This window comes from Dermacentor albipictus, chromosome 5, assembly GCF_038994185.2.
Source record: "Dermacentor albipictus isolate Rhodes 1998 colony chromosome 5, USDA_Dalb.pri_finalv2, whole genome shotgun sequence".
In the NCBI taxonomy this organism is placed as follows: Eukaryota; Metazoa; Arthropoda; class Arachnida; order Ixodida; family Ixodidae; genus Dermacentor; species Dermacentor albipictus.
The window spans coordinates 104,188,698-104,214,855 of NC_091825.1; the positions used below are offsets into that span (position 1 = coordinate 104,188,698).

The following is a 26,158-nucleotide window of genomic DNA, read 5'->3' on the forward strand; positions in this document are numbered from 1 at the left end:
CAAAGAAGCACGGTTGCAAGCAAACTCAGCTGCTTGGTTCCTGAATCAAAGGAAGCGAACGCAGAAGCTACGATTCATGATCCTTTCAGTGTCCGTACTACACGACTAAAATGAAAAACGCTCAGAAAAAGATTAGGTTTTTGTAGACAACGCCGCCGGCGAGAAAGTGATACTCGGGTCGAACGGGACAGTTTGGCAAGCTCGTTTTGTGGAACGTTCCTAATCAAGAATTCGAGCCCTCTTTCAACGTTCAAACCTGGCGGTATGAGAAGGCTCTATTTGCAGGCGCGCTCTGATCGCTAGCGAGATCATTCCGAACATGGCGGCGCCCATGTTATTGCTGACTTTCGCGTACCGCGGAGTTTTGTTATGAGAAAGTTCTCTGAGGAGCTGCGGTCAACACTCATCCCGCGTAGCTTTATTGCAAGAAATACCAGCGCTAATGTGTAAGCAGTGAAGATGCAGACAGAGATCAGTCGCTTAGCTTCTCAATTAGACCAGTGCTGCGGTGTCACCGATGCCCGCTTCACGAGAAGTTTGCTCAAGAGGGTAAGTAAGCTTGCAAGTTCAAGTACGGGCACCATTACAAATATTTGAAGTCACCGTTCTTGAAGCACACTGAGAATATGCTCGCTCTATGCTCGCTCCGCAGGTGTACTCTCTTATTGCAAGTGGCCACGACCTGTCGCCTTTAACGGGAAGACTCGTGAAACTTCTGTCTGCGCAAGACATCCTGTCAAAGAAAGTAGGGTGCCTTTACGTTTTAAGGTGAGTTGTGCGCGTTGCACCAAGCTTAATTTGCGTGCTTACGGTATTATGTGCGTGACCATGCACCGTTGTTATGTCGAGATACATGGTGGAACTTTTCTGTCTGTGTTTCAGATGCAAACAAAGCGAGGAGGTTGGATTACTTGCCGTCAACTGCCTTCTAAAGGACACCACAGACCCAAACCCCATATACCGCGGCCTCGCACTGAATACTCTCTTCAGCGTTCCACCTATAATGGAACAGGCCGTGCCGAAACTTGTAGCTGGACTTGAAGACGCGAGCGCTTACGTTCGCCGAGCGGCGGTGTCGTGTACTATAAGTTTGTACCAGTGCCACGCAAACATCGTAGACGAGCTGGATCTGGCTGACAAGCTGTACGCCATGATAAGGGATCAAGATCCCATTGTCGTCGTACAATGTCTGCATGCTCTTGACGAGATCCTGCATGCCGAAGGTGGACTTGCCGTAAACAAGAAGATAGCGGCTTACCTTCTGAAACAGCTTCCATTCTTCAGTAACTGGGACGCAATTGCCGTGTTTAGATACCTTAAAAAATACGAGCCCAAAACGGAAGAAGAGGCACTCATGTTTGTCAATGCCCTTGATCCCTACCTAACGTCGAACAGCATTGCCGTACAACTCAGTGCCTTTGAACTGTTTGTTCAAGCGACCCACAGTATGTTAACTCACTTGCAAATGGAGGGTGTTTCACAGGTGTGGTCAAAGCTTTCAACCAGCCTTGGCTTTTGCGAACATGAAATGACATGGACAGTCCTTGAGTGGGTGGAGAAATTTGTGCAACTGTATCCCGATATATTTAGGCCACACTTCGTGAAATTTTATGCATGGTTTTCAGATCCTCCTGCACTCAAGGTGAAGAAAATGAAGATACTGAAGTGCCTGGTACATGAGAGTAATCTGCTTGAAATATGCAATGAACTGCTTGGCTTCTGCAATGACCGAAATAGCGTTGTTCACAGGTGCGCCTTGCAGCTCATGGCTTCCCTTGCCAACAAACACAGCAATGCAAGGAAGCTGCTAATATCGAAGATGCTGCCTTTGTTGAATGTCACCAATGAAGTGTTAGTGACAGATGTCCTGGGAGCTCTGTGCGCATTAAGTTTCGACAAGTCCGAAGATGGCAGAAGAGTGCTAGACAGCATTGTTAAAAGGAAATGGACATGTGATAGTGCTGAATTCAAGTGTAATCTTATCAATATAGTCTCTACTCATGGTCTCCATTTTGAACCTTCTGTGTACATTCTTGAAGACTACATTGAGGATATAAAAGATGAGGAGGAAAGCGTGAAACAGCATCTATTAACTGCCACACTGAGACTGTTCTTTGCAAGGCCATGTGAAGTCCAGGACCTGCTGGGCAGAGTGTTGGACGTGCTGTGCGAAGACAACAACCCTTTTCTTCAGGCTCAGTCCAGGTGTTACTATGAACTTCTGCTTCACAATCCTGAACTGCTAAAGAACATTATTCTTTCATCTTGACAGAGGATGTCTCTGTCAGTAGAACAAAGAACTTGTAATGGGATTTGCCTTTGTAGTGATGCAGGGTGAAAATGAGCCATCTTTAATTTCTCTAGCGCTATAATACAGATCAAATGAACAATGTCTCAATCTCCTTTGCCACTGTCTTCAGAAGAGCCGAGCACAGTTGTGTCCAGTAGCTCTTTCAGTTTTTCCCTGTTGTAGAAAGAAAGGAAAAGAAAAGCATAGTTGAAGTCCCTTTTTTAGATCAATACTTTCTGACCCGGCTTACTTTTACTGTAGTGGATTTTGTATGTGGTTTGATGACCTAAATCTTTTTTGAGCTTATCACTGCCTTTCTAACAATCAATAATTCCTTTTGCTGTCTGCACTATGCAGTAATGCATTCAGCAACTTGTTCATAGACCTAGGAGCATGAGAAGCTGTTATCTGTGAACCCAGACTTCGAAAAAGTGTTCTACAAACCGAGTAGTCTGATGTCTCCATGTGCCTACAAAGTTTCTTTGCCGAAGCTTTCTTCGTCAGTTGTTTTGGTTTATTCATGATGTATGTCGTTGCTCCTCTCAGTTTGCTAAAGTTGTTTCCATGTGTGCCATTTTTGTAGACAACAGCTATTTTTATTTATACTGGATTAGCAAGGGAAATATAAACACCTAGGACTTCATCTTGTAAGTCTCGAAGGACAAGTAAATAAATATGCATTACACAAGGTTTCGAGCTCTAGATGCTAACAAGCCAGTGGCAAACTTAGTGCTTAAATTATGTCAAACTGAACGCTCACATCCCAGTATTCTGAGCAGGGATTACTGATATTGTTCACATGCTCTGCTTAACAGAGAATAGAGTTTACAAGGTTTCATGTTTTTGCCACACAGATCGAGACATTTGTCACCTATGCGAATGATTTTTTTTTTTTTCAAGGAGTATTCTGAGTCTGCAATTTTCGTAACTTCATGTGCCTTTACTCTAACACACCAAACTAGTGTCACAATGCATGGCTGACATACCACCACCAAGAAATTCCCCCGAATGTTGCCCAACGCTGCCTACTGCAGCTTTCATTATAACAAAGCTTTAACATTTCCAGGGTATGAACGCTTTCTTTTCCTTTACATGACATAGATAATCACGCATTGTATAACATTTACATATACAACTTAACACAGCTTAGTCATAGCCCATTGGACGCAATCATGTGATTCACATTCAAACAGAGGGTCTCCATTTTTTCTTGACATGTACTTGAGAAGCCAGGGCCATTAATTTGCATTTTCCCTCAGTTTTCTGCCGTATGTAATATTTCAAGTGCAAGTCTAATTCGATTAGAACTCGACTACTTGCTTCTGAATGCTGTCTGAACTAAATTTTATTGCAAACAATCGTAGACAGCTGGAAAAGTCAGGCTTCCTGAGCGATGCGGTGCTTTATTACATTGTATCAATCGTCGCTTACAGCGCATACATAAACGAGGGATGCGCTATAAATGACGATTGATACCATGGAATACCAACTAGCCCGTACCCAAACCTTGCTTCAGTTTATTGCATTGTTTCCCCTAAGGTGAAGATAAAAGCAACTGTTTTTTCTTTCCTATTTTTTTTTTGTTAGTTTCATGTGCCAATGTGCACAGATGGTGACGCGAAGTATTCGAAAGCTTTGAAAATATTTGGATTTGCAAATAGCGACTATTTGATTTGTTATTCTCAACTTTCGAATATTCACACACCCCTAAAGTAGTCTTAGTGATGTACACCTGCGCAAGGGATTCACAAAAATTATCTTGCAAGATTAAAAGTGTCTTCTTAAGCACTCTAACCGTTCTTTGCAACTAAGAACAAAAAGGTCACCATGGTAGAAAGTTTGCCAAGATGGGAGCAAGTTAGAAAAAAAGCAAGCGTGCTGTTTGCGGAAATGCACACTTGTTGCTGTGGCATAGAATGCCACTGAAAAATTATCTCCTTTTGTCAAGCTTTCTCTTGTGCACCTATATCATCCTTCTCATATTTTGACTTTCTCTTTCTCTGTAGGATAGTTCAGGGGCTGGAAGTGCTGCAAGGCAGTTGAACTGTATTAACCTTAATCCTTCCTTTTTTGGTACTGATCAACACTTCGTTACTTTTTTTGTTAGAAAGTAATGAAATGAAATACGACCAAATCATGCACTGCTGCTGCACGCCCCTTCATAGGTTTCTGAAGAACCTGCCTGGCTATGGTGCTGCTTGTAATTTGAGCTTCAACATTGAACATTTCACAACCAATGTTTACACAGGTTTTTAAGCATACAAAGGTACAGGCATTAACAGTGATGCCTGAACACAAATAAACCAGAAAATTCACTTTTGTAGACTTAATGGGAACCAACTAGTGAAGTGTTCAACAAAATTTGGAGGACGCTTAAGCTTCGCCTTTAATAGTGGAATGCGATAGTGTTTAAAGACCCCTTACTGCTTTTCATGCTTCCTGGCAACTGCAGCTTACGTAACTGTAACATTTACCGGGAAATGCTGGCTGCAAACGCTATGCACGAAGGCGAGCTTTCTGGTAGAAACACTGCTTCTTGTGTGGGTCGATCTCCTGTTATTGTTTTGCACATTTAATATTTCACTCTGAGAAGAGCTAACAAATAAAGGACATGCGCTGCCGCTGTTTTTTCCATAACATTTGTTTGTGGACTGCTGTTCTCATAACTCTGAGGAATAACTTTGTAAAGAATGAAAGACATGGTACGAGCAACTTTGGTGGTAAAGAAGTGGTTGGGTATGCATGGTTCGGAATTTGGTTCGAAATTCTTTTTGCCGAGGCGACGCGGGATGCCGATGCAGGACGCCGACGCGTAATGACGGCGCGGGACACCGACGCCAATGCCGAATTTTCTGTAACACGGGCTCCTTAATGCTATCGCATTAAAATGCTTACTTGAACTTGTCAGAGAGCTTGTTGAAGTTTTCTCCCTGTCGCAGGTGCTCTCCAACGTCTGTAAAGCCAATCTCAGCAGCGTATCTTGCGCAGAACTGTTGGGGAGGAATGGTTACAAATTTCGCCATGGTAGCCAAGTGCAGAAAGTGCACAATTCAATAAAGTTAACAATTTTCGCTGCATTGAATCTGATGCTGATGCCATGAGCTTACTCACACACCTGCCTTAGCTTTCATTCGGACATAGCAGTCTCTCCGTCAAGAAGTCACAAAGACTGCAAAACTACTGTGGCATTGCTGATGTCACTGCCTCTGTTACGCCATTTGCATTGCCTCAATTGCATTTTACTGTGCAGATAGTTCCACAGAAGTAATGGCTGCTGAAAGTCTTTGCTAATGAAACAAAACATGAGAAAACATACAGGATCTTAAGCTTCCAGATATAATTTGCAGAGTATTGCCCATTTGTGGTTATTTACTTATCTCTATACTGAAACACTGCTTGATCCCCGTTGCTTTGTTCCATAGGGGGTGGTTTCTGCATTGTGCATATAGCCTTGTGTTTACTTAACCATGTCATATTGTAATGAAGTTTTGCATACGGTATGAGCTCTTAATAGTGTGCAACTTATTTAAATGTGTTTAAAATATTTATGATACATGGGTACCTTTAACCCTGTAATGCCAGTTCCATGACAGTACAGGGCGTTCTTAACACAGTTCCATGTCGTGGAAAATTAGAACAAATTGTTCAGATTTATTTCTGGACATGCAGAATACACTTGCACAAAAAGAAAAATGTGATTTGAGTTAAGCATAATTAGTGTAGTAATTGATTAGTAATTTGTTTATTGAACTGTCTACAACTGAAGCTGAACCGCAGCATATCAAAAACTCATATATGGGCTTTGCATGAAGTTTTGCAGGTTTAAATTAGCATTTCAAGGTATCAAACTCAGCATAGCATATATGATGCATTGGGCATTACAGAGTTAAATAAAAACAAACTTTCACAAACACAATGCAACAAAAGGGTATGGAATGCAAGAGCTTGGAATGAGGTGTCAATGTCAATTGCTTGAAAACAACACCTTTTGTACGTACATTTCTGCCACCTTAACAGAGCAAGATGAGTTATTGTACGACACTTACTGCAAAAGGTTAATACATGAGATGGCATTTACAAGAAAAGCTAACTTACAAATGCTTTTTCCTCATCTTTGTTGTTGAGGGCTGCTTGGGCGAAATTCTTCAAGCACTCTTGACTAGATGACATGAAAGAAAGAAAAAAAAGAAAGGCAAATTGCGAGACTACATATTGACCACTGAGTGTTTGCCAGCTCACCTTGGGTAGCCCAGTATCCTGTGTTGTTCACGGTCTAACTTTTGCATAACGGCCCTGCATCAGTCAGGCAAAAAAATAAATGCAGATGTGCATGCAGACTACTTTGGTTACGGCTAACAGGTGCTACTGCCACTCCCAAATTTCTGGCACTGTAGCCAGTGGCACGAACTTTAACGGACGCTAAAGAGAAACACCAAATTAGCTTAGAGTGATAAAGTACTATTCTCTCAAAACTCCATCTTCTGCTAGTAGGTTGATTACTAGTTGGTTATTGGAATTGAAAATGAAAGTCTCAGTTCCAATTTTTTAATTTTGTGCTGAAACCCCGAACACTAATGTGGAATCACAAGTTTCTAAGTTTCTTGAATTTGTGTCATTGTGGCTCAGTAAACTTGCCGAGTTCGGTCTTCAGCTCTATTAGAATACAGTGGAGTCCATCTTACTGATAAATTAGCTATGTTAAGCAGATGCTTTCGCAGTCTAAGTCGTCACGATGAGCTCGTGCAAGAACTTAATGGGGGCAATGCCACCTTTAAGGGCTCTTGTTTCCGCACCTTTAAGAGCTCTTGTTTCCGAATAGGAAAAATGGTGGCATTATTTATGAACATTGCTGGCAGTTCTGAACATGGTACTTCAGTTACGCCTCCACCTCCGAACAATATCAACAAATATGTACTATTCCCCATTCATTCCAAAATATATATGTTTGCTCTGGCAATATTCTAATTGGCTCAGTCACACATGTTTGAAAGATTTCCAGATTATATTGAAGTATTCATTGGTGAATCTGTACACAACGATGGTCAGGGTGTCTCTGCAGCTTTTTTTCTGCCCTTCGACTCAAGTACGATGTATAGTATTTCACGTATGCACCCCATCCAGCCTTGTCAACAACTGTGGAGCTAGCAGTGATTAATGTTGCACTGAAATGCGTGCAAGAGGAGTTAACTGCATTGAAGAGTGCCATCTTTATGGACTCCCATGCTGCCCTTAGCAGATTACAACACAGTCAGATTGATTGTCCAGTTGGGTGCAGTATTACTGACTCTGCTGACATGAATTGCATCACGTGGGGTATCTCTCGTTGCCCAATGGATTCCTTCATACGTAGGGATTGCTCGAAACAAAGAGGCTGATCAGCTGGCTTCAACTTGCCCTCATAACAAGTGTGTCGGCCCAGAAATTTTGTACCATCTTGATGACACTCGTCTGCTGATTCGTTGCCACCTACTCAAGCAGCATCCAGACCAGCACATCGCAAATGGAATGTTCCTGCCCTGTTCTCGCAGTTGAGGCATGCCTCGTTACGCTAGAGCACAACTATTCAAGCGAAGGGTTGGCTGCGTGAACGCATGCGACTGTGTTTATTGACAAGGACATGTGGCAAGTCCATTGTGTATGTCTTGTGGTTGCTGCGAGACACTTGAGCACCTGAAATTGGAGTGCCCCACTTTCATTGTGCAGCGCACGTCGCTAGTGAGAGACTGTGGTGTACGACACTTGACGAATGTTTGTACCCCAGTGGATGTACGTCTCAACACGATCAGGCTCATCGCATTCTCCTTAATCTTCTAGGAGTAACAAACTTGGGCTCATGTTTGTAGCTTATTTCTGTTTTTCAAATGACGAGAGCTGAGACACTATTTTTGCTATGCATATTAACATTCTTTAGTAGCGTGCCATACTGTGCGTGACCTGTACTGAGTGTGTTCTGCTTTATTCTCTGAAATTTGTCATCTTGCTCTTTCTTTCCTCTTTCCTTCCCTTACTATCTTCCATTTCTATGTTCCTGTCTGCTCCTTTCTGAAGAGTAGGCAAGCGTTGTGCCCCTTCTGGTGGCAGTTGCCGGCCTCCTCCTCATGTTCCCTTTCCTGTCAAGTGTATATATGTTATCAAAACTACTACTACTATTACTACTACTACTACTACTACTACTACTACTACTACTACTACTACTAATAATAATAATTTGCCACCGACCATTCATATCCACGTCTTTTCTGGCTTATCGAGCTTCTTCTCATAGTAAGAGTAGTATTTTTAGAGGGGTAATTTACTAATGCAGCTGCAATTATTTTTCTCTTCAGTGTCTCTTTCATGATTTTGCAGAATGCCAAGTGTGCCCTCGTATGACTGTTCTGCCTTTCCTAAACCCCCAGCTTTGGAGAGCACAGTCACAAAGCTTTTAAACGACCAGCTCAAGGTGGCAGTAGCTCAAGGCTGTAGAAGTTGAAATATTAAAGGCAGCTAATAACTGATGCAAAAAAGATGGTCATCCACTTATGTAGGTATGTAGTAGAGCGCTTTCTCCTTTGCTACAGTCAGCTGTATGGAAATTCTTCCCAGTGTGCAACATTCTACATCTCGCAGGGATCCACAGAAACTGATTGGTTTAACTCGAGTACAGTGTTCAATGGACACTGTTTTTAAGCACAAAGGTGGGACAAGTGGCCAGGCTAGAAAAGCTTGAGTTCCGTTTATTGTTTGATGCTGCAAAACTCTGCCTCCATGATTATGCCATTGCATGATAAACATTAGTTTGTGGTGTTCTGTCTAGTCTAGTCATTTGACTTGCCTTTGTTCTGGAAAGCGCTATGGTTTTTAACTAATCATTTCATGCTCCCCATGATTTGGGCCTTCAAATAATTTGGCCTTGTACTGCCATTCACCTGATTAGTCTGTACGGCAGAATGAATGCACTGAAAAGGTGGCCATTTAACATCCATTCCCTTGACCAGAATGAATTTGAAGAATATATAAACTGGAAAGCTTTCTTTAAGAGGAGACATAAATGGCTCCTTTTATAGTCTTCTGCTATAGGCGGACAGCAAAATTTTCTTTGTGTAAAACCTCCTTTGCCTTGCCGATTTTTGCACAGCTATTTTCTCAGTACAAGATGACGTTTACGCAAATCCATGTGTAAAAGATACTCACCAAGCGTCGGGCAGCCTGTCCCTTGTGTTCAAGAATACTGTCATCATGTCGCCAAACATTTGTCCTGTCCATCTGCATGGCAGAAAAAACTATTGAAGATTTGTGTTTCTCCACAGATTACAGAGGTTTTTAACGAGGAGACTACTTCCAGGTGGCATGACCACCCTTGTCAGTACATAGATGTCGCCCCTCAGTGATGTTCCTTGGTGTTTACACAGCTGAAGTTTTGTTACCAGTCATATTCGTCATTTACTTGCAAGTGATATAAGGGAGGGGCATTTCCCAAGCAACGAATCCAATATGGGTGTCCCACGATGCACTTTTGATCGTGGTCTAATTATGGGATCACGATTGATTATTTTGCATAAGCGACTAAGGCAAGCTAATCTCAGTCATGAAATTCAATGCTGATCAAGGTCCATCACAAGCAAAAGTGTACCAGGCAACTGGGGTATAAAAAAATGTTGTGGCATTAAAACTCACTCATTAGAATAAGCTGTTGCTTAATGCTGATAGTTAAGGAAATGCCTTAAGGAAAAGGATGTTGACGAACATGGGTGGAATAATTAACCGTTAAGGTGTCAAGTGCTTTTCTGAAGTTCAAAAATTCAATTTCTGTCCAAGTAACACTTAAGTGGGCTTTAAATTCAAGGGCTAGCAATATATATAGCAATTAGCAATATATTGCTGAACATCTTGTACTTTTCTAAATCCGAAAATTGAAACAAAAATTTACATATTAATTATTTTAGTTAGAATAATAACGCAACATGACCTTTTCACTGCATTTCCTGTCACCTGAAGCCACTTAGTAATCATCATTGAAGTCTTCTGCACCAGAGTTTGTAAGAAGTTCTTCAATTATTGCATCAAAAAAATGTGTGGGCCTTTTGCACTCGTCCATCATGTCGGGAAAACGAGGGATGTTGGCAGCACCAACAGTCAATAAGCTTTGTTGCACAATCTGTTGGCTGCAATCTGCAAAACTGGCTTGCCCAGTTTGCGTTGATGGTGACAAGGTCAGTGGTACCCATCAACATACACAGCAGCCTGAATACCAAATATTGGTGCATCATGACTATCTTAACCAATATGAATGTGATGTCAACAGGTATTTGCTGAATTCACCTATCCTGAAAAACCTGGAAGTTTGAATCACCTAGAATTTCCTCTTTGACTTGTTTAAATGAAGTGGCCTCAAAATGCTTTTAAAACATAATATAGCCTATCTGAGCACTCGGATCTGTTTGAACTTGAACCTTCGGTGGCCCAACTTTAAATTATTGCAAGTCTACTGTATAACAACGTATACATGCTGCACAAGAAGCTGTCCTTATCAGTTCAGTACATTTGGGTAACGTAGAGAGCAGGAAGACTGTGAAAAATTGACAGCAATGGTGTTGAGTTACCACATTTTTGCACAAATATAAGCCAGCAATAAGAAATTCCCTGTAGAAATGAAAGGGAAAAAAAATCCAAGCACGTAACCAATGCAAATGACCACATAGAGCTGCTTTAAATCTTTACATAATAAAAAAAGCCCTGCACATTTATCAGTACCGAAAATTAGCGAAAATTCAGAAACCATTTTGCTGCATTCCTTCTTCACCACTCTCAATGCTGCCCTCTGTTTGAGCAGCAAAAGTTTCATGAAACACGTACCCCCTCTTTGTACTTCAACCTCTAGAATTCGTATTCTGTGGAGCAGGCATAGCGTCAAATGTGCTGCCCTGCAATGTCACGTACTCAATGGACTGGAGCCGCCGCCTTGGTTGTGGTGTGTCACACCTTTCATTGATGTCAACCGCAATCATGGCCAACTGTTTCTGGATCTGGCAAAGAAAAGATGGTCATTGTTGATATGCTTAAATGATTTTCAATGGGAAAGAATAAGGAAACAAAATATGTTTACAAAAGCTTACATCTTCTGGTCGCTTTGCCTTGGCCATTACAGAAAGTATAGCTTTGACAACATTTGTTCTTTCATGGTGGTTGAAGAGGACGATATCTGGATTAGAAAGAGAAGCACGTCACATGCTTTTTAGTTTGGCAATGCCAATCAATGTTATTGATCAAGCAGATAAGCAGTAGGCTTGAAGTGCCGATGGCACTGAAATCTTATGCTAGGACCGTTACATGGAATGGAGCCCCTTTGCACGTTATTCTATCTTTGTATCTTAGAGGAGCATCAACACAAAATTTGTACTTGCTGAGTTTTGAGTTCTTAGCATAACAAGAATGCTATTGCTGCACACATTATAGAATTCCAGAATGCACATCGCAGTGTTTCTATGATACAGTGTTTTTCTCTTAAACAATTAGTTCCTAAAATGAGGCACTCTATGCAATGCTGTAGAGGCCAACATAACTGCAGAGGTTAAGGCAGACTAATCATATTAGCTGTTTGGTCTCAACAAACAGTGATATCATCAGAAGCAATGTTCATACCACTGTGAGCCGGTCTATGCAAGTTTTTTAGCCTGCTAAATATGTCAAAAATACCTACAGTGCACACAATGATAATTGCAGCATAATGCTGTTACTATAGACATTGCTGTTTTCAACAGCTCCGAAAACCATAACTCCATTGAGTTAAAGTAGAAAATTGGAGAATTCATTGTTGCAATTCATGTTCAGCAAATGAAACTGTAGATATATTATAGAAAAAAAAAAGCACTACCAAAACCTTAATTGAAGTGTTTGGTAACCTTCTTTTATGAAGAGCCCAGCTAGTCACTTCTTTCTTGCTGTGATTTTTTTGCTGTGAACCTGCTAATTTTTTCATAGAAAGCTTTCTGATAAGAGACTGTTAAAAATATTTATTGCAAATTCTTCCCGTTTCCTTGCAGTACTAGAAAAGTAAAGGCATTTCAAGCACAGGTTCAGAAAGATGCACTACACTCCTGGGTGCACATAATGGCATGGTTGATTTGACACACAATGAATTTTGAAATGGAGTGTGACTGCTGCCGACTCAGCTAGAAAGTGAAGTGCTACTAATGAAATTTTTGCACTAGAGATGCCACAAGGGTAGGTCGAGCTACTTTAGTGCAGTGTAATGTTTTGCGTGGATGCTGTAGATGCGACAATATATAACCCAGAGTCACGTGTCACTGCTGGCATTTGGTTTGCAGAGGTGAAACCGAAATTTTTGGACATGGCGTGTCTTAGTACAGAGCAATAGCGTCAGCACTGAATTCAGTCACCACAGGTGGAAATGCCACATTGAGATCTTACCTGTCCACAACTGCGGCACATAACGGATTGTGTCATTCAGGTCGACAGCCTCTATAATCTCGCACACAACGCTCGGCTCGGGCGTGTAGATCTGCAAGCGATTACTTTTAGGAGTCTTGCTTATCCCTCAAAAGCAAAATTACAAGAAACAGACCCCTACTTACATTTGGGACGTACTTGTTGTACATGTCAAAAAAGACATCAATGTTCTCCGTGGAGCAAAGCAGCTTGAAGAAATTCTGGCTGTAATACAATTAGACAGATGCTGGTCAGACATACTGTGCAAATTATCAACTTGCTATATAGACAGGTTATGTGTTTGTAGTATTGTAATGCATATTATAAAAGAGAGGCTAGTTTGATTTTGCAGAAATGCTATATTTAAAAAAAAAGAAGATATCGGGTTTTACGTGCTAAAACCGTGATCTGATTATGAAGCAAGCCGTAGTGGGGGACTAAAAAATAATTTGGACCACCTGAGCTTCTTTAATGTGCACCTAAATCTAAGCACATGGGTGTTTCTGCATTTCGCCCCCACTGAAATGCGGCTGCTGTAGCCAGGATCCAATCCCGCGACCTCGTGTTTAGCAGCCCAACACCATAGCTACTAAGCAACCACGACGGGTTATGAAAAAAAGAAAAGAAAAAAAAAGAGAGAAATACACACAAATACTCTTAGACTCTGGTTAATTTTTTTTACCTAGTGCTTTGAGCAATAGCCTAATTTACAACAGAGAATGTCTGAAAACTTGCCACTTGGGTACTGAAGTTATATATATATCAAGAGAATTCAAGCCAGTAGAGCTTGCAATTGCGGTAACCACTCCCGCAATCTAAACATGTGTATTACTTCTTTTTCCCATATATATATATATATATATATATATATATATATATATATATATATATATATATATATATATATATATATGGTAGTGCTGATGCACTTTAGCAACGTCATGCTCTTTAGCCTGTCTGCAATGTCTCAAAAATTGATTTTTTTTAATGCTTGCTTACTAGTATATTGACTCCTTGAACGAATCTCCAATCATATTGTAGTTAGTGCCATAGTTCAGCAGCTCGTGCACCTTGTAAGCCAGCTCTTTGTCGAGCAGATGGTTGTGACACTGAAAGATAAGTGGTTGCTTGTAAAACAAGTAGCATTAAACTGCAGGAAATTGGTATGTGTTTGAGGATTGAGATTACTAGTACTCACCACATCCATTGCACTCACAAAGAAGAAAACTGCAATTGCAAATGTAAAAGGAAAAGGAGTGAGGCCATAGCAGGACTCAAGCTAACACCGTTTCAAGCTGGGGAAAACAAGGGGAAAGCAGGAGACGGAAATTCAAGACGATGAGCAAAACGAGAACAAGGTGAAAGCGGGAGCCAACGTTTCGACAAGTGGACTTGTCTTCTTCAAGGCCTTGAAAAAGACAAGTCCACTTGTCGAAGTGTTGGCTCCTGCTTTCACCTTGTTCACATTTTGCTCACCGTCTCAAGCTATCGCATAATCACCTACTTATATTTTGTGTGCACGAAGAGATGTGAGCTCGGCATGCTGTAGAGGGGGATTAAAATGAAATGCAAATGCTGGATCATGTGGTGTGAACCGAGGGTTCCAAAAGATTAGGCGCTGCACTAGTGTGGCAAGGCTCTTCGGCTATATGCTTCTCATGTGTGAACTTTTGAAACTTGCAGGTAGAGAGCGCAATAATGCTTTTAGACTACACGCTTGGGTGTTTGCATTTCTTTTTTAATCCGCCTGTAGACATCATATCAAAGTGCAGATATATTCCCAGACAAACATCAACATAATGAACAGGGGTTTATGAACTATTAGATATAGCAATGTAGTAAACGTAAAATTTTTCTCACCAATACTGGTGTGCAACAGACGTATGCTTATTACAAATACTGAATCGAATAAAGGTACTTATTTTCGTGTTGGATGAGAATTAATTATAAAGAGTTTGAACTGTACCTACATGCATTTGAAATCTATTTTCGCTGTTTTAAACTGCATGACGAAAGAGCATTAAGAGAGAATAAAGTCACAAATAACAAACAAGCAACACACAAACATACACAAGAAAGCCCTGCATACAACAAACTGCCTGAGCCATAAATAAGGCAAAAGAAAGAAAGAAAGCCTTTTAGGATATTTTTTCTCTCCACAAAAAACTTAATTACGGTATTTCATTAGTAGTAGAGGCCATGGCTGCTGCTTGACATGTCACGAGTTGCTTGTGCAACAGGCGCAACTGCTGTCATAAGTAGCATTGTTTCTCAGTGATTGCTCTGTAATTGGATACAGGACATCAATTAACTAGCTGAATGAAATACTTTAATGAGACAAACGATATGACAATATCCTATTTCAAGTACAATGACCACAGATTGGAAAATGGAAAAGTCATCCTCCGCTGAATTATTTAGTGAGGCAGGTGCTGGTACTACACAACATTGTATCAGAAAACCAGACTGCCAGGTGACCCATTGTAAATTCATCAAATGAAACAGCATGAATGGAGACAAGGACAATGTCCTGTTGCTTGTCCCATCACCACAAGGTAATTATCCAACTTACCCAGCTTTCAGTTTTATACTGAATTCACTGTGCAGCACAGAAAACACAAGACAAGCAGACAGAGGTGACAATACACAGTAACTCTCCTGTTTGTCTTGTGTTTTATGCACTGCTCAGCGAATTATGTCATACCAACAAGCCCAAGTATACCTACCCTCGTGATTTTTACTGAACTATATTTCTAGCGAGCAGACTCTTATCTGTGCAATACATACTAATAGTTTTGTGCCTATAACCCTAACCTGAAATTTCAAAAATTTAAGAGTGTAGTCAGTTTGCGGGTTATAGTAAATTTTGCATTGAGGCATCGCTTTGTGGCAGCATGTGCCATGCTGTTGTGCTTTCGCTATTCAGAGTTTTGTTATCACCCAGGGCCACTTTCTCCCCACACTCACGTGTTGAAGCTCCCTCTTCCTCTTTTACAGTCGTCCATTCCGCTCTTTTCGAGCTGCCATTTTTCATTCTGGTTGTGTTAGTAGTTAGTGAATAGCCCTAGCGGACCAAATCTCAGATTACAATTAGCTGCACTTGATGGTGGCACTTTACGGCACAATAGAAGCTGAATGGTATCAGCTCCACCAAAGAGGTGTAGAACAGAGCCGCAGGCTGAAGAAAGGACGTCGACAAGTTGTGACGAGTGTGGCCTGTGACGACTAAACATTCAAAGCATCTCTATGTGTTGATAGAAGTGCCAAACTGTTTTCACAAAGACGAACATCTTTGTATGCAGTTATGTATTTGTGGGTTATATGCATGGCGTTTTCTTTCTGAGGCGTTGTAATTGGTGTGCGAGTTACATGCAGAAAAATATGGTGACGTCAGTGGTTTATCCTGTCTGTTCTTTCTTTGTCTTCCTCGTTTTCTTCCATTCTGTGTTTCATGAAGTCAACTCTGGGATCTGCTCAGCATGACTAGAAAGGCTGGTTAGTTTGGCATATTTGAGCAGCACACTAAGAAACAATGAAGATCAACATATAAAACAGGTGTCACAGTGCTCGCTACATACTGTGTTTTTCATTTTCGTGTCTGCTGTTTCTTAGCACATGCCTGCTCAACTAGGTCTTGCTTCAACAACTCACGAAATGTATACGGATGTTGACACTTATTTCTGTTGCTGTTTCAGACAACCTTGTGCAACTGCTAATAGAGGTACATTTTTTACAAGATTACAGGAACAGAACACAGTAGCCAGAAAGATGAAGCAAACATGCTGAACATGCTACTACTATTAGCATCACAGTGACTGAGCTTTAGTGGTATCATAAGCAAGAAAATGTACGAGTGATAATCATATCATTTGAATTATACTTTATAATGTTATGTACTTTACGCTTTAGACAATTGACCTTGCTGTGTTACTGTACTTTGGCATGAGTGAACATGGCCATTCTGTTTGTTACAACGTGAAATCGACAGCGAGTGATTTTGCTCAAGCATCTTTCTGTGGCTGAAGAAAGCGTTGTTGACTGAGACAAAAAGTGACACACATATATATGCAGTTATATGACTGAGTGCTTTACGAACCATCTTTGGGATCTCTCATCTCAAAGGACTTGTTCTCAATCTCCTTCATGATGCTGTGTAGGATAGTGCTCGGCGCACCTCCTGAAATAAAACAAACACAGATGGCACTAATTTCTTGCAGCAAAGTGGCTTGACAAGCAGAACAACGACTCACGAGTTTTGCAGAAAATGACGAGCAGGTAGTAGTAGCTGGCAAGGCTTGGTTCTGAAAGAAATTTAGCAACACTACAGTTAGCGTTCTGTGTACAGTGCGAGCTTTCACTATGCGTTTTATTGTAATGACACTTCCATGGGCCAACAGTAAGGGCTGACATAGAAGATGACTTCGTGCAATAGATAACTTCTGTTTTGCTCTACGGGTGCCACAATCTTGAGATGTAATGTGTACTTTTTCTCAATGTTGTGGATCGTGACGTTTGCTTCATGCATCTGCGTGACATGCGAACATGTCTGCAGGGCAGCTTTGCAGTTTGACAGATGAAAATTATCAGTAATAGGATGCACTGAAGTGTAAAGCTAGGGGATGGCAGCATTACAGGCTCTGATGGTAATACAGTTAAACCTCGATACTATACCGAACTTCGATATCACAAAATTCTCGATATAACGAAGTATTTAACTTTTCATAAGATCTTGTCCATAGAACACCATGTATTTAGAAACTAAATATAATGAAATGTGTTTCTATGCGAGTTCAATATAATAAAATTTTGCTTCCACTGTAAAGGAATGCCGAAACAATAAATGGGGACTTCCGCGGACGCAGATTGACAAAATGATTGAAATACAAGGGGCTGCTTGCAGATGCACATCTTAAATCACGCGCGGCGTGACAAGAGCGACCGCCGAAGGAGAGCCGCATCATCTTCTGTGCGAAGTGCGATAAGATCCTATTGCGCTGTGCGCATGTTGTGCTTTAGGTAAGAGTGAAAGTGTGCAAGGGTGGGGCAAGAAAGATGGTGCCTTCATGAGTGCCGCCCTCCTGCGCGAGCAAAGGGAAACAGGGGAGGGGAGCTTGCTCGCCGTGACGAATTCAAGCGCGGACAGTGGGGGGGGGGAAGGGTTAAGTTGGCACATGTCTCGGCCGTGGCTGCGCATGGTTGTAAGCGCGGCTGAGTGCAAACGGAGCCGTGTACCCTGCTTTAGACGTAATCTGCCGCGTGTGCAGAGTTCGCATGCCGAGACGGATTGGCATCATGTAAGCTGTCTTTCGCGCATTTAGTATTGGACGTTGTGTAATCTTGAGTTTCGGTGACCCGTTGGAGCGAGAGACAGACGAAGCACTCACTACCCGCTGCCGGCACTTTTCATTACAGTGTCGTTCCAGTGCAGGCAACGCTATCAGCCGTGGAGGCAGAGTGCACGCAAAGCCGTGGCTCGTCTCGCTTAATTCATACCGCCAATGTGAGGATATCGCCGACGTGGCATGAAACCGTATCAGTCGTCGCCGACTCCCAAATTCATCAAGATGAATTGTTTTCTCATTCACATTTGCTCTTTTCGATTGCCCAATAATTAGGAAAATTCAGCGGTAAACTTTACGGAAAATTCAGGAGTTGACAGGTATGCATTATTCATCCAGCAAGGACTCTTTTTTTATGGGACACTTATGGAATGCTACGCACCAATGCCAAGGTGCTTCATTTCGGAGAAGACCTGCAGGGCGTATTTTCTCGCAGACGGGGAGGCCCCAAACCGCGACACGATTTCAAGGATGGTGTTCATGGTGGTGATGTTGGGCTTGAGACGATTCCTCTCGATACCTTGCATGATCTCCTGCATACGATGTTGGACAAACGAGTACACAGGATGAAGATTAAGATACACACACAAACATGCTGACTAAAGGTATTTCTTTATACAATTAGACAACTTGAGTCATGCGAAAAGGCCCATGCTTCTGCCATTGTATTTACCGTAAGTGAAAATTGAGCTCATGACCGGACCAAGGGCAACTGGGTTTTTCCACTCGTACATGGTAGTATATCAGGGGCCAATTTTTTGCCACAGGGGCCTTTTTTTTACCTTCTATACTGCATCTTTTCTGCCATTGTTTAGATATTTGTGCAATTACAATAGAACCTTGTCAGTATATTTTCAGTTCTTGCAATTTTTTCTAGTTTCTGGCTGTTGCATTACACTTTCACAGAGTTCCTATACAAGGCCTGTAGATTATTCACTTTTGCATGTGCTATTCTATTCTTTTGTTTTTGTCCATGCAGAACGCGTCAATGCCGTTTTACAGTTTTTAAGGCACAGAGCAACTGAAGTGCATAACAACAAACATTCCACAGAGCACCTATTCTTTGTCATGTTTGTGCCTGAAGTCTCCGAAGTCTTGGCTCCTTAATGATGTTAGCGTTATGGCAGTGTTTCAAATCTAATTTCCCATTCATAATCTATGTTTCACTGGTAACCTAGCAAGTCTATCTCAGCCTTAAAGAATTATGACATAAACACCGTGGGCAAACACATACATAGCAAGGAACTGTCAAGGACTCAGCACATAAATATCATGGCACATTGCCTATAGGAACTTCTTCATTGAAATTTATGCAACACCTGCCATGATCGCTCAATATTATCAGTATACTCAGTACACTCAGATACTGTATTCTGCTGAGTAAAAAGTCACAGGTTTCATTTTTGTCTTTGGGGCTTTATGTTGATGGAAGAAGAACGAAAATAAGTGGTGTGCAATTTCAGTGCATACTAAAGAACTCTGGTTGATAAAAGAAATCCATTGACGATAACTATACTCCCTAATGCGAAATTTGAGTGCAGCTCTATATGTGCTTTTATTTCGTGATATAGTAGCTGGCGAGGACAATTTGTATCGTGCGGCATGTTACAAATGGAGCGAAGTGTGGCGTGACTGCCTCGCTAATCGGGAGATCATGAGGGGCAGCACGTAGCTGATGCATGGGCGTGATTCGCAGCAGCCGCTGCCGACAGACATTCGCTCATGTAGCGCTTTGCTGAACAGACGACGTGTAGAGTGCCTCGATGCGTGTGCCCCCCTGTGAACAGGCGAGCGAGCACATCGAGGCACCCTAATGACACCGCTACTCTGGCGCCATCTCGTAGCCATCGTAGCTATAGTACGTCTTGTGCGGCACTACGCTTTTCTTCTCATGCCTTTTGCCATACCCTCCTCGTCCGTTTTCCATCTCATGGTTCCGTGTGCCCTCCTCCTCCGCTTTCCTCCTCGCACTATGTTCACTCTCACTGTTTTTCATCGCTCACTGTGCTCATTCCATCGGTTACAAGGTACGATGCCAATGCTCGTCGCAGGAACAGGCACCTACGAGCTGTGCTCTATAAATCAATTAGTGCTGGCGACATGCTGTGCACAGCCATGAAGCCACACTCAACGAGTTAACTTTGCACATAATCCACAGTTCTGCTTTGTACTTCAATTTCTGAAACTTTCGATGTGGATGATATAAGTGAAAGTATGACCTATCTCTACATAATTCCAAATAAACCAGAGGTAGTATTCTGGAATGATCACTTTCAGGTTACTTTCATTACTATGCAACACCTAATGCCTAGCGCTGTGTCTCATCTCAGCAAAGGGTATCCTGCAAATGCATTCAAGGAGCTATGCAATGTCACAAAAAGTACAGATGGGAGGTAAGTCAATGTAGTTTTTTCAAGTGCACTTCTACTGGCATGGCCAATTAATTGCCCATTTAAGGCGAAATACCTGAAAGATGCAACCTCAGAAATCCCAAAGTACTAAAAAACAGTTCTCACCCTTGCCAACTCCCACCGGCTGTCATAGCTTTCTCTGAGGAACGGCACCACACTTAAGAGACTGTTGTACACATCAAGTGGAGCTGCAATGTGAAGGGAAACACATTCGGAAAAGTTAAGTAATGCTCATGATTAAATTTTCACGTATCTGTGTTCCCGCTTCCCTTCACCTATTACCACTTGAGACCTGTTTAGTTTTTAAGGCTTGCACAACCAGTCAGCTTTGCTAAGTTGTGTGCCAGCAGTTCAACTCATAAAGGCCTGTGAAATCACGCTAGGTTATTAGACATGCCTTGATGAAAACGTTCATGCATACGGGCTGCAAACCAGATGGCACACACTAAATCTTTTGGGGCCATGTCCTGCTGAATTCCCTCATGACAACACACCAACATTTGTTCCATGACAACCGAAAGAGAAATGATTTCTGGCAACATCACATTTACTACTATGGTATGTTTATGCACAGCGCATATATAGTGGCAGTGGCATCAGTCTTATAGGTACTTATAAAAGCCGGGAAATCGCAGAATGTCAATATTAGGAATGCTTTAGGAACTCAATATCCAGCCCTCAGGACCAAAATTTATCTGTTGTATCTGTTGTGCACCCTTTAGCCATACCAACATCAAGCAAAGCTTGACTTGTGATGACAGTATCTCCTGCAAAACATGTAGTTGTTTGGCATTTAGGTAGTCTTGCAAGTGCAGAGGCCAAGACACTTTTCTAGAATGTGCTTCTGATGGTCAAAGCAGCTGTCAAAGCATTAGGCGACCAGCAGGGCAACAGAAGATAAGGCATCCCATAAATGTAGCAATGCATGGTCACATTCAGCCAGTTTCATCACTGTCACCAGTGCAGTCTGGAGCGCATGCCCTGCGCATCCTACGCAAGTGTCTTGACCTCTTAGCAATATTTTCAATGATGAAAGCAAAGGTGCTCACGTGTCATTCCTTTGGAGACCATTTCCTGAAACAACTCGTTGGCCTTGTCGACATGGTAGTGCTGTGAACGCAAAAGATGAAGCAAGCTTTGAAAATTAACTTGCAGTTTCATATCAAAGCATGCTACCTGACAAGAGCACACTGAAGTAGGACATGAACGTGTTGTAAATAATGCCATAAGCCTACAGTGCTGTGCAATGGAATAACTATCACATTTATTACAGATCTGGCACATGTGTCCTACAGGTCCAGGAATAAAGAAACAACTTGCCTTTTTAGTGGCCATCACACATTCGAAGCCAGTTACCCTCTTTCAAGTTTATCATACAACCCACCTTTGCCATTCCTTGGATCAAAGCAGCATAGGCTCTCCCATCTTTGTTCTCAATGCTGTCAAAAACTTGTTCAGCTAGGCCACCATCTCTGAAGAGAGAGAAGGCAAAACAAGTTGAGCATGTGTGTGTGTGCCTCCTACGTGCATGTTCCTTGAACAATTGTTGTCACTTGTTTCACAGAATCAGAATGATATGTGGAAAGCAAAACTTGCCTCGCCTGCACAACCACTGTCACACATTGTCATGTTGGAGTGATGGTGAACAAAATGCTGCCGAATGCGTCAGTTAAGAATATGACTCTTTATTGGGCAAACTTGTGTCCAGGAAGAGAAGCAACATCCAAATCACAAAACAGCAGCACGCACAATGGTTGGTCATTGACTCTAATCTCATGGGTGCAGTTTGTTCGCTATATATGCATGCCTAGCTTTACATTCCAGCATCACTGCGGGTGCTTGCTTACATTTGAGAATGAAAATTATTCGATACCTGTGAGCTATATAACTGGCGACAATGTTAAAGGAATTTCGGATACAGTAAGCATGTCTTACTCTGAGTGACAAATTGATAACAGTGATAATCTAGCGAAAACGAACACTGGCAAAAGATAAAACAATGATCTGTGGCAATATGCATGCACATACAATTGGCATCCAGTATCTCAGAGGCCTGCAGACCAATTGTTTTCCAGTTACTGTCTGTCCCTAAAAGCCATTACAAGTGAGCTTGCACATGCTTCAAGCCAGTGGATTCCATCCATCAAATCTCTCTTCTGTGCCTTTCTCCATGCAACATATCTCATAGCCTGCTCTCATTGGAATCAACAAATAGTTTCTTGCCCTTGGTGACACTAGCTTGCAGACCAGGCATCACACAGTGTTTTAGCAGGTATCCAATGCAGAATTGTGTAAACAAAAGTCACTTGTACTTCGGAGATGGGGAACCAAACTTAACAGACCACCGCAAGTATGAAAAACCTTAAGTTCTGCTAGAAAGACTGAAGGGGAATGTGCAGGGCTCTGCATGAATACTTCAGTGCACCTCTCAATTTCATGTGGTGCACTTGCCATAGCAAACAAAATCTGTGTTTTTAGTAGCTTATGTGGACTTAAGACTTACTTCCAAGACTTCCTTGTCTCCCTGGGGGCCATCTGACGTTGCCATCTTTCCTGTAAGACAAACATAGCAGTGATGCGAGACGCTCTCTGAGGACACAATGACAGTACAAATTCATTTTTTAAAAACATTTTGTGTGCAAACAAACAGGGACGAAGAAAAGGAGCAACACAAGGACGAGTGCTTTCTAACCTTGTCCTTGTGTTGCTCCTTTTCTTCGTCCCTGTTTGTTTGCACACAAAAAGTTTTTTAAACATGAATCTTTTCCAACTAGGCCGGCTCACAGTTATGCAATAGTACAAATACATGAAGTATGCACCAGGAAGTAGTAAATCGAGAATACAACCCCTGTTTTCATTATCCTTAGTGCATTTTAATGAAACCTATTTTCATTCTAATGAACCTAAGGTGGAAATGTGCTTGTTTATTTTCTCTGCATTCAGGAGAGGCCGGTTTCTCGTGAAAGGCTGTCAGCTATACTTAGAGCACTGCCATGGCACTGAAAATAGTTACATCAGTTCTATTTGACTGCTACAACTGTAGCAAGTTCAAGGTCCTGAAAGCCAGGTTTTTATAGCTCTAAGTTACTGGTACATCGGTAAAACATAAAGCAAGAATTTTGTCTCCAAATATCAGTTCTGTGAACCACTTTCAGCACAAGTTTTGCTACACACCCAAGACCATGAAAGCTATCAGCTCGAAAATCAAATAAAATTATGGTGTTCAACCTCGCAAAGCAACACATAGGCTATCAGAGATGCCTTAGACTTCAAATTAATTTTGAGCCCCTGGGGTTCTTTGACGTGCACATAAATTTTGGCACACAAGCATGTTTGCATTTGCCTTCATCAGAATGCTGCTGCCACAGCCAGGAATCGAAGCCGTGACCTTGTGGTTGTGCAGCACGTTAGCATAGCCACTGCGGCAATAGCTGCCAGTTGCTGCAACTTTTGGCAGAAAGAGTAAATTCACAATATTCGGCGCATAGTCTGTCGTGTGACCATTCACCAGTTCTGTTTTGGTCATCCTTCCTTTTGTACATTCATATATGATGACAACAATCACGCACTCAAAAGTAATTAATTGGAAGTGCACAAAAAATACCACTAAGAACTATTAGTGAAGCCCTGAACACAGGTGGATATTGACGATAATGGAGAGATTGTGGTCATTGCTCAGTGTGTTGGCTGACCAAAACGTTTTTTTTTTTGTACACGAAGGGAAAGAGGATGGCAAGAAACAGCATAAACAAGCAGATCTTGATATGGCAATTGTGCGATGCCTGCGCTGTCCTGTTGGGTTCTGGTTATTTGCTCAGGCCACCATTTTAAGGGTGTCTTTTGGTCAATTTTGCTACTGCCTACCTTTTGTCAAGAGTGTCTATGTAATGGCTATGGCCATGGTGGCCACAACCTTTGTACTGAGTCGCCACTGCTTCTGCATGACGGGGACAATTGAGTTGTGACCTGTAACACAAAACTTTAATAACTGCACTGCACCATTGCAGTATTCAAGAGCCGGCTTCGTGATCATGACAACACTGGTCGTCATCCCAGGATCTTCCACATCAAAACTGAAACCAACTGAATTCAAGGTTGCCTTGCCGATACGCACAGCAGTGATGCAGTGAGTGTGGAAGAAATGTGTATGTCCTGCAACTGGCTGATGGGGTTTGATGTTCCAAACCAATATGGGAACTAAGAGAGGTGCTGTAGCGGGGGGATGAGAATTAATTTTGCCCATCTGAGCGTTCTGCCATGGCATTTCTCCATTACATGCACCTTAAGTGCAGTATGTAACAATTCACAAGCTGTTCAAGCTGAACAAAGTCTGCCTGAACTGTGTGAATTCTTTTGCTCACCTCTGTCAAGTCTTCATCAAGTGGTTGCTTACAGTTGTAGAAGCACAGCAACTCCAGAAACGACTGCAGGACATCTTGGGAGACCGCTGTGCCTGCAGGGATCAGCATTGCTGCTTCGTACAACTTGGTTTTTAATGAGGATGAATAATTGTGGAGGTACCTTTTGTTTTTAGGTTTTGGTACACAATGACAGCGCTGTCGAGATCGACATTTTCAATACAGGCTGCGAGGTCGCTCTCTTCAACCTCGGTCTCAGCAGTGTACTTCTTTTTTGGGTTAAATGCCTGCACCGAGACACACGACACGATCAAGTCTCGCTCACGTCATATGCTATGCGTGTCCTTAAGGAAGTAAGCTGACCCGTACCTCGACATTAGGTTGGGCGGGATTGTGGAAGAAACTGTCTGGATACTTGTCTAGAAAATACTTTGCCGCTTTCCGACCTGATTCTTTCGCGAGTGCGTACGTCCTCTGAAAAGAAGGGGTGTTTAGTACGGATATCAAGCACAAAAGCGAACGCAAATGTGCGTTGCGCTCAAACCTTGGCCACATTGCTTGCTGGGATGAAGAACGGGTCGTCGTGATACTTGTAATGAGGTGCCGTGAAATCCTGAAATAGGTTTATCAAAAGTCTACTTTCCGTCGTGACAAACGAAAGAGACGGTTATCTTACCCGCTGTACTGTAGACGCAAGTGCCTTCAGTATATCTGTCGGACCCCTGTGAGGTAACATGTGCCACCTTACAACTCTGCCGATCAAACGAGCGTTACTCAATACAGGAACATCGTTTCTATAGATACCTGTGGATCCTCTTTGGAATTACGATTGTCTGCTTTTCCGAACCATCTGCTGACGCATCACCGCTTACGAGTGTCTCTGCAAGAAAGCAGGCGAACAGTATTTACCAAATATTAATTTAGGCGTGCTTTATTATTAATCACCTGCAGACGATGTACTGGGTGCCGTTTGCGTAGATGCGAATCTTTTGGGCAAGTGACTGAAAGACAATGCGAAACAGTGAGTGTAGGAAGAATTCGATAGTCCACCTGGGTAGTGATCGGTTAAATGTGCCCTTACCGTGCAACATACAGCAGTTTCTTGGTGTTGGCATACTCGCGGCATGTAAGCGCGGTGCGGGCCGCCATGCTTTCGCTTTGCGATGTCGATGGCGTTACAACTTACCTAAGAAGCAAAGTTGCGTAGTTCTCGAAAAAAAAAATGAATAATGTATATCTCTATTAAGTTATATAAAATTACCACAATATCCTTGTTTTTTTTCCGGGGTCTTGGGGTTAACCAGCATTTACATATGCGGGCTAGATGTTTAT

The 26,158-nt window shown here is 42.1% G+C and overlaps 3 protein-coding genes across 3 annotated transcripts in view; 2 read left to right on the forward strand and 1 right to left on the reverse strand.

Moving 5' to 3' along the window:
* Window positions 1-26,158, forward strand: part of LOC135905920 (transmembrane protein 135-like) — a 192,189-nt gene that overhangs the window by 50,261 nt on the left and 115,770 nt on the right. The window lies entirely within an intron of this gene.
* On the forward strand, window positions 164-4,933 carry LOC135905916 (AP-4 complex subunit beta-1-like). The gene is made up of 3 exons (XM_065437034.2): window positions 164-549; window positions 653-768; window positions 883-4,933. The coding sequence occupies exons 1-3, from the start codon at window positions 460-462 to the stop codon at window positions 2,267-2,269; spliced, it is 1,593 nt and encodes a 530-aa protein (XP_065293106.1). The 5' UTR covers window positions 164-459; the 3' UTR covers window positions 2,270-4,933.
* On the reverse strand, window positions 2,329-26,111 carry LOC135905915 (small ribosomal subunit protein mS39). Its single transcript, XM_065437033.2, has 26 exons — window positions 25,908-26,111; window positions 25,772-25,827; window positions 25,631-25,706; window positions 25,503-25,548; window positions 25,371-25,439; window positions 25,196-25,300; window positions 24,990-25,113; window positions 24,830-24,921; window positions 22,972-23,021; window positions 21,853-21,940; window positions 21,518-21,578; window positions 20,574-20,656; window positions 18,440-18,590; window positions 16,969-17,019; window positions 16,815-16,895; window positions 13,917-13,945; window positions 13,718-13,827; window positions 12,865-12,943; window positions 12,701-12,791; window positions 11,386-11,471; window positions 11,210-11,295; window positions 9,464-9,535; window positions 6,530-6,583; window positions 6,386-6,449; window positions 5,186-5,280; window positions 2,329-2,464 (listed from the first exon to the last, which is right to left on the reverse strand). Exons 1-26 carry the CDS (start codon window positions 25,973-25,975, stop codon window positions 2,395-2,397), a joined length of 2,037 nt encoding a protein of 678 aa, XP_065293105.1. The 5' UTR covers window positions 25,976-26,111; the 3' UTR covers window positions 2,329-2,394.

Coding starts and splice junctions, on each gene's coding strand:
- LOC135905916 (XM_065437034.2), top strand. CDS start 460: ATGCAGACAGAGATCAGTCGCTTAGCTTCTCAATTAGACCAGTGCTGC. Junction 550..652: donor CGAGAAGTTTGCTCAAGAGG/GTAAGTAAGCTT, acceptor CTCGCTCCGCAG/GTGTACTCTCTTATTGCAAG. Junction 769..882: donor GGGTGCCTTTACGTTTTAAG/GTGAGTTGTGCG, acceptor TCTGTGTTTCAG/ATGCAAACAAAGCGAGGAGG.
- LOC135905915 (XM_065437033.2), bottom strand. CDS start 25,975: ATGGCGGCCCGCACCGCGCTTACATGCCGCGAGTATGCCAACACCAAG. Junction 21,941..22,971: donor GAGACAAGGAAGTCTTGGAA/GTAAGTCTTAAG, acceptor CTCTCTCTTCAG/AGATGGTGGCCTAGCTGAAC. Junction 12,792..12,864: donor ACAACAAGTACGTCCCAAAT/GTAAGTAGGGGT, acceptor AATCGCTTGCAG/ATCTACACGCCCGAGCCGAG.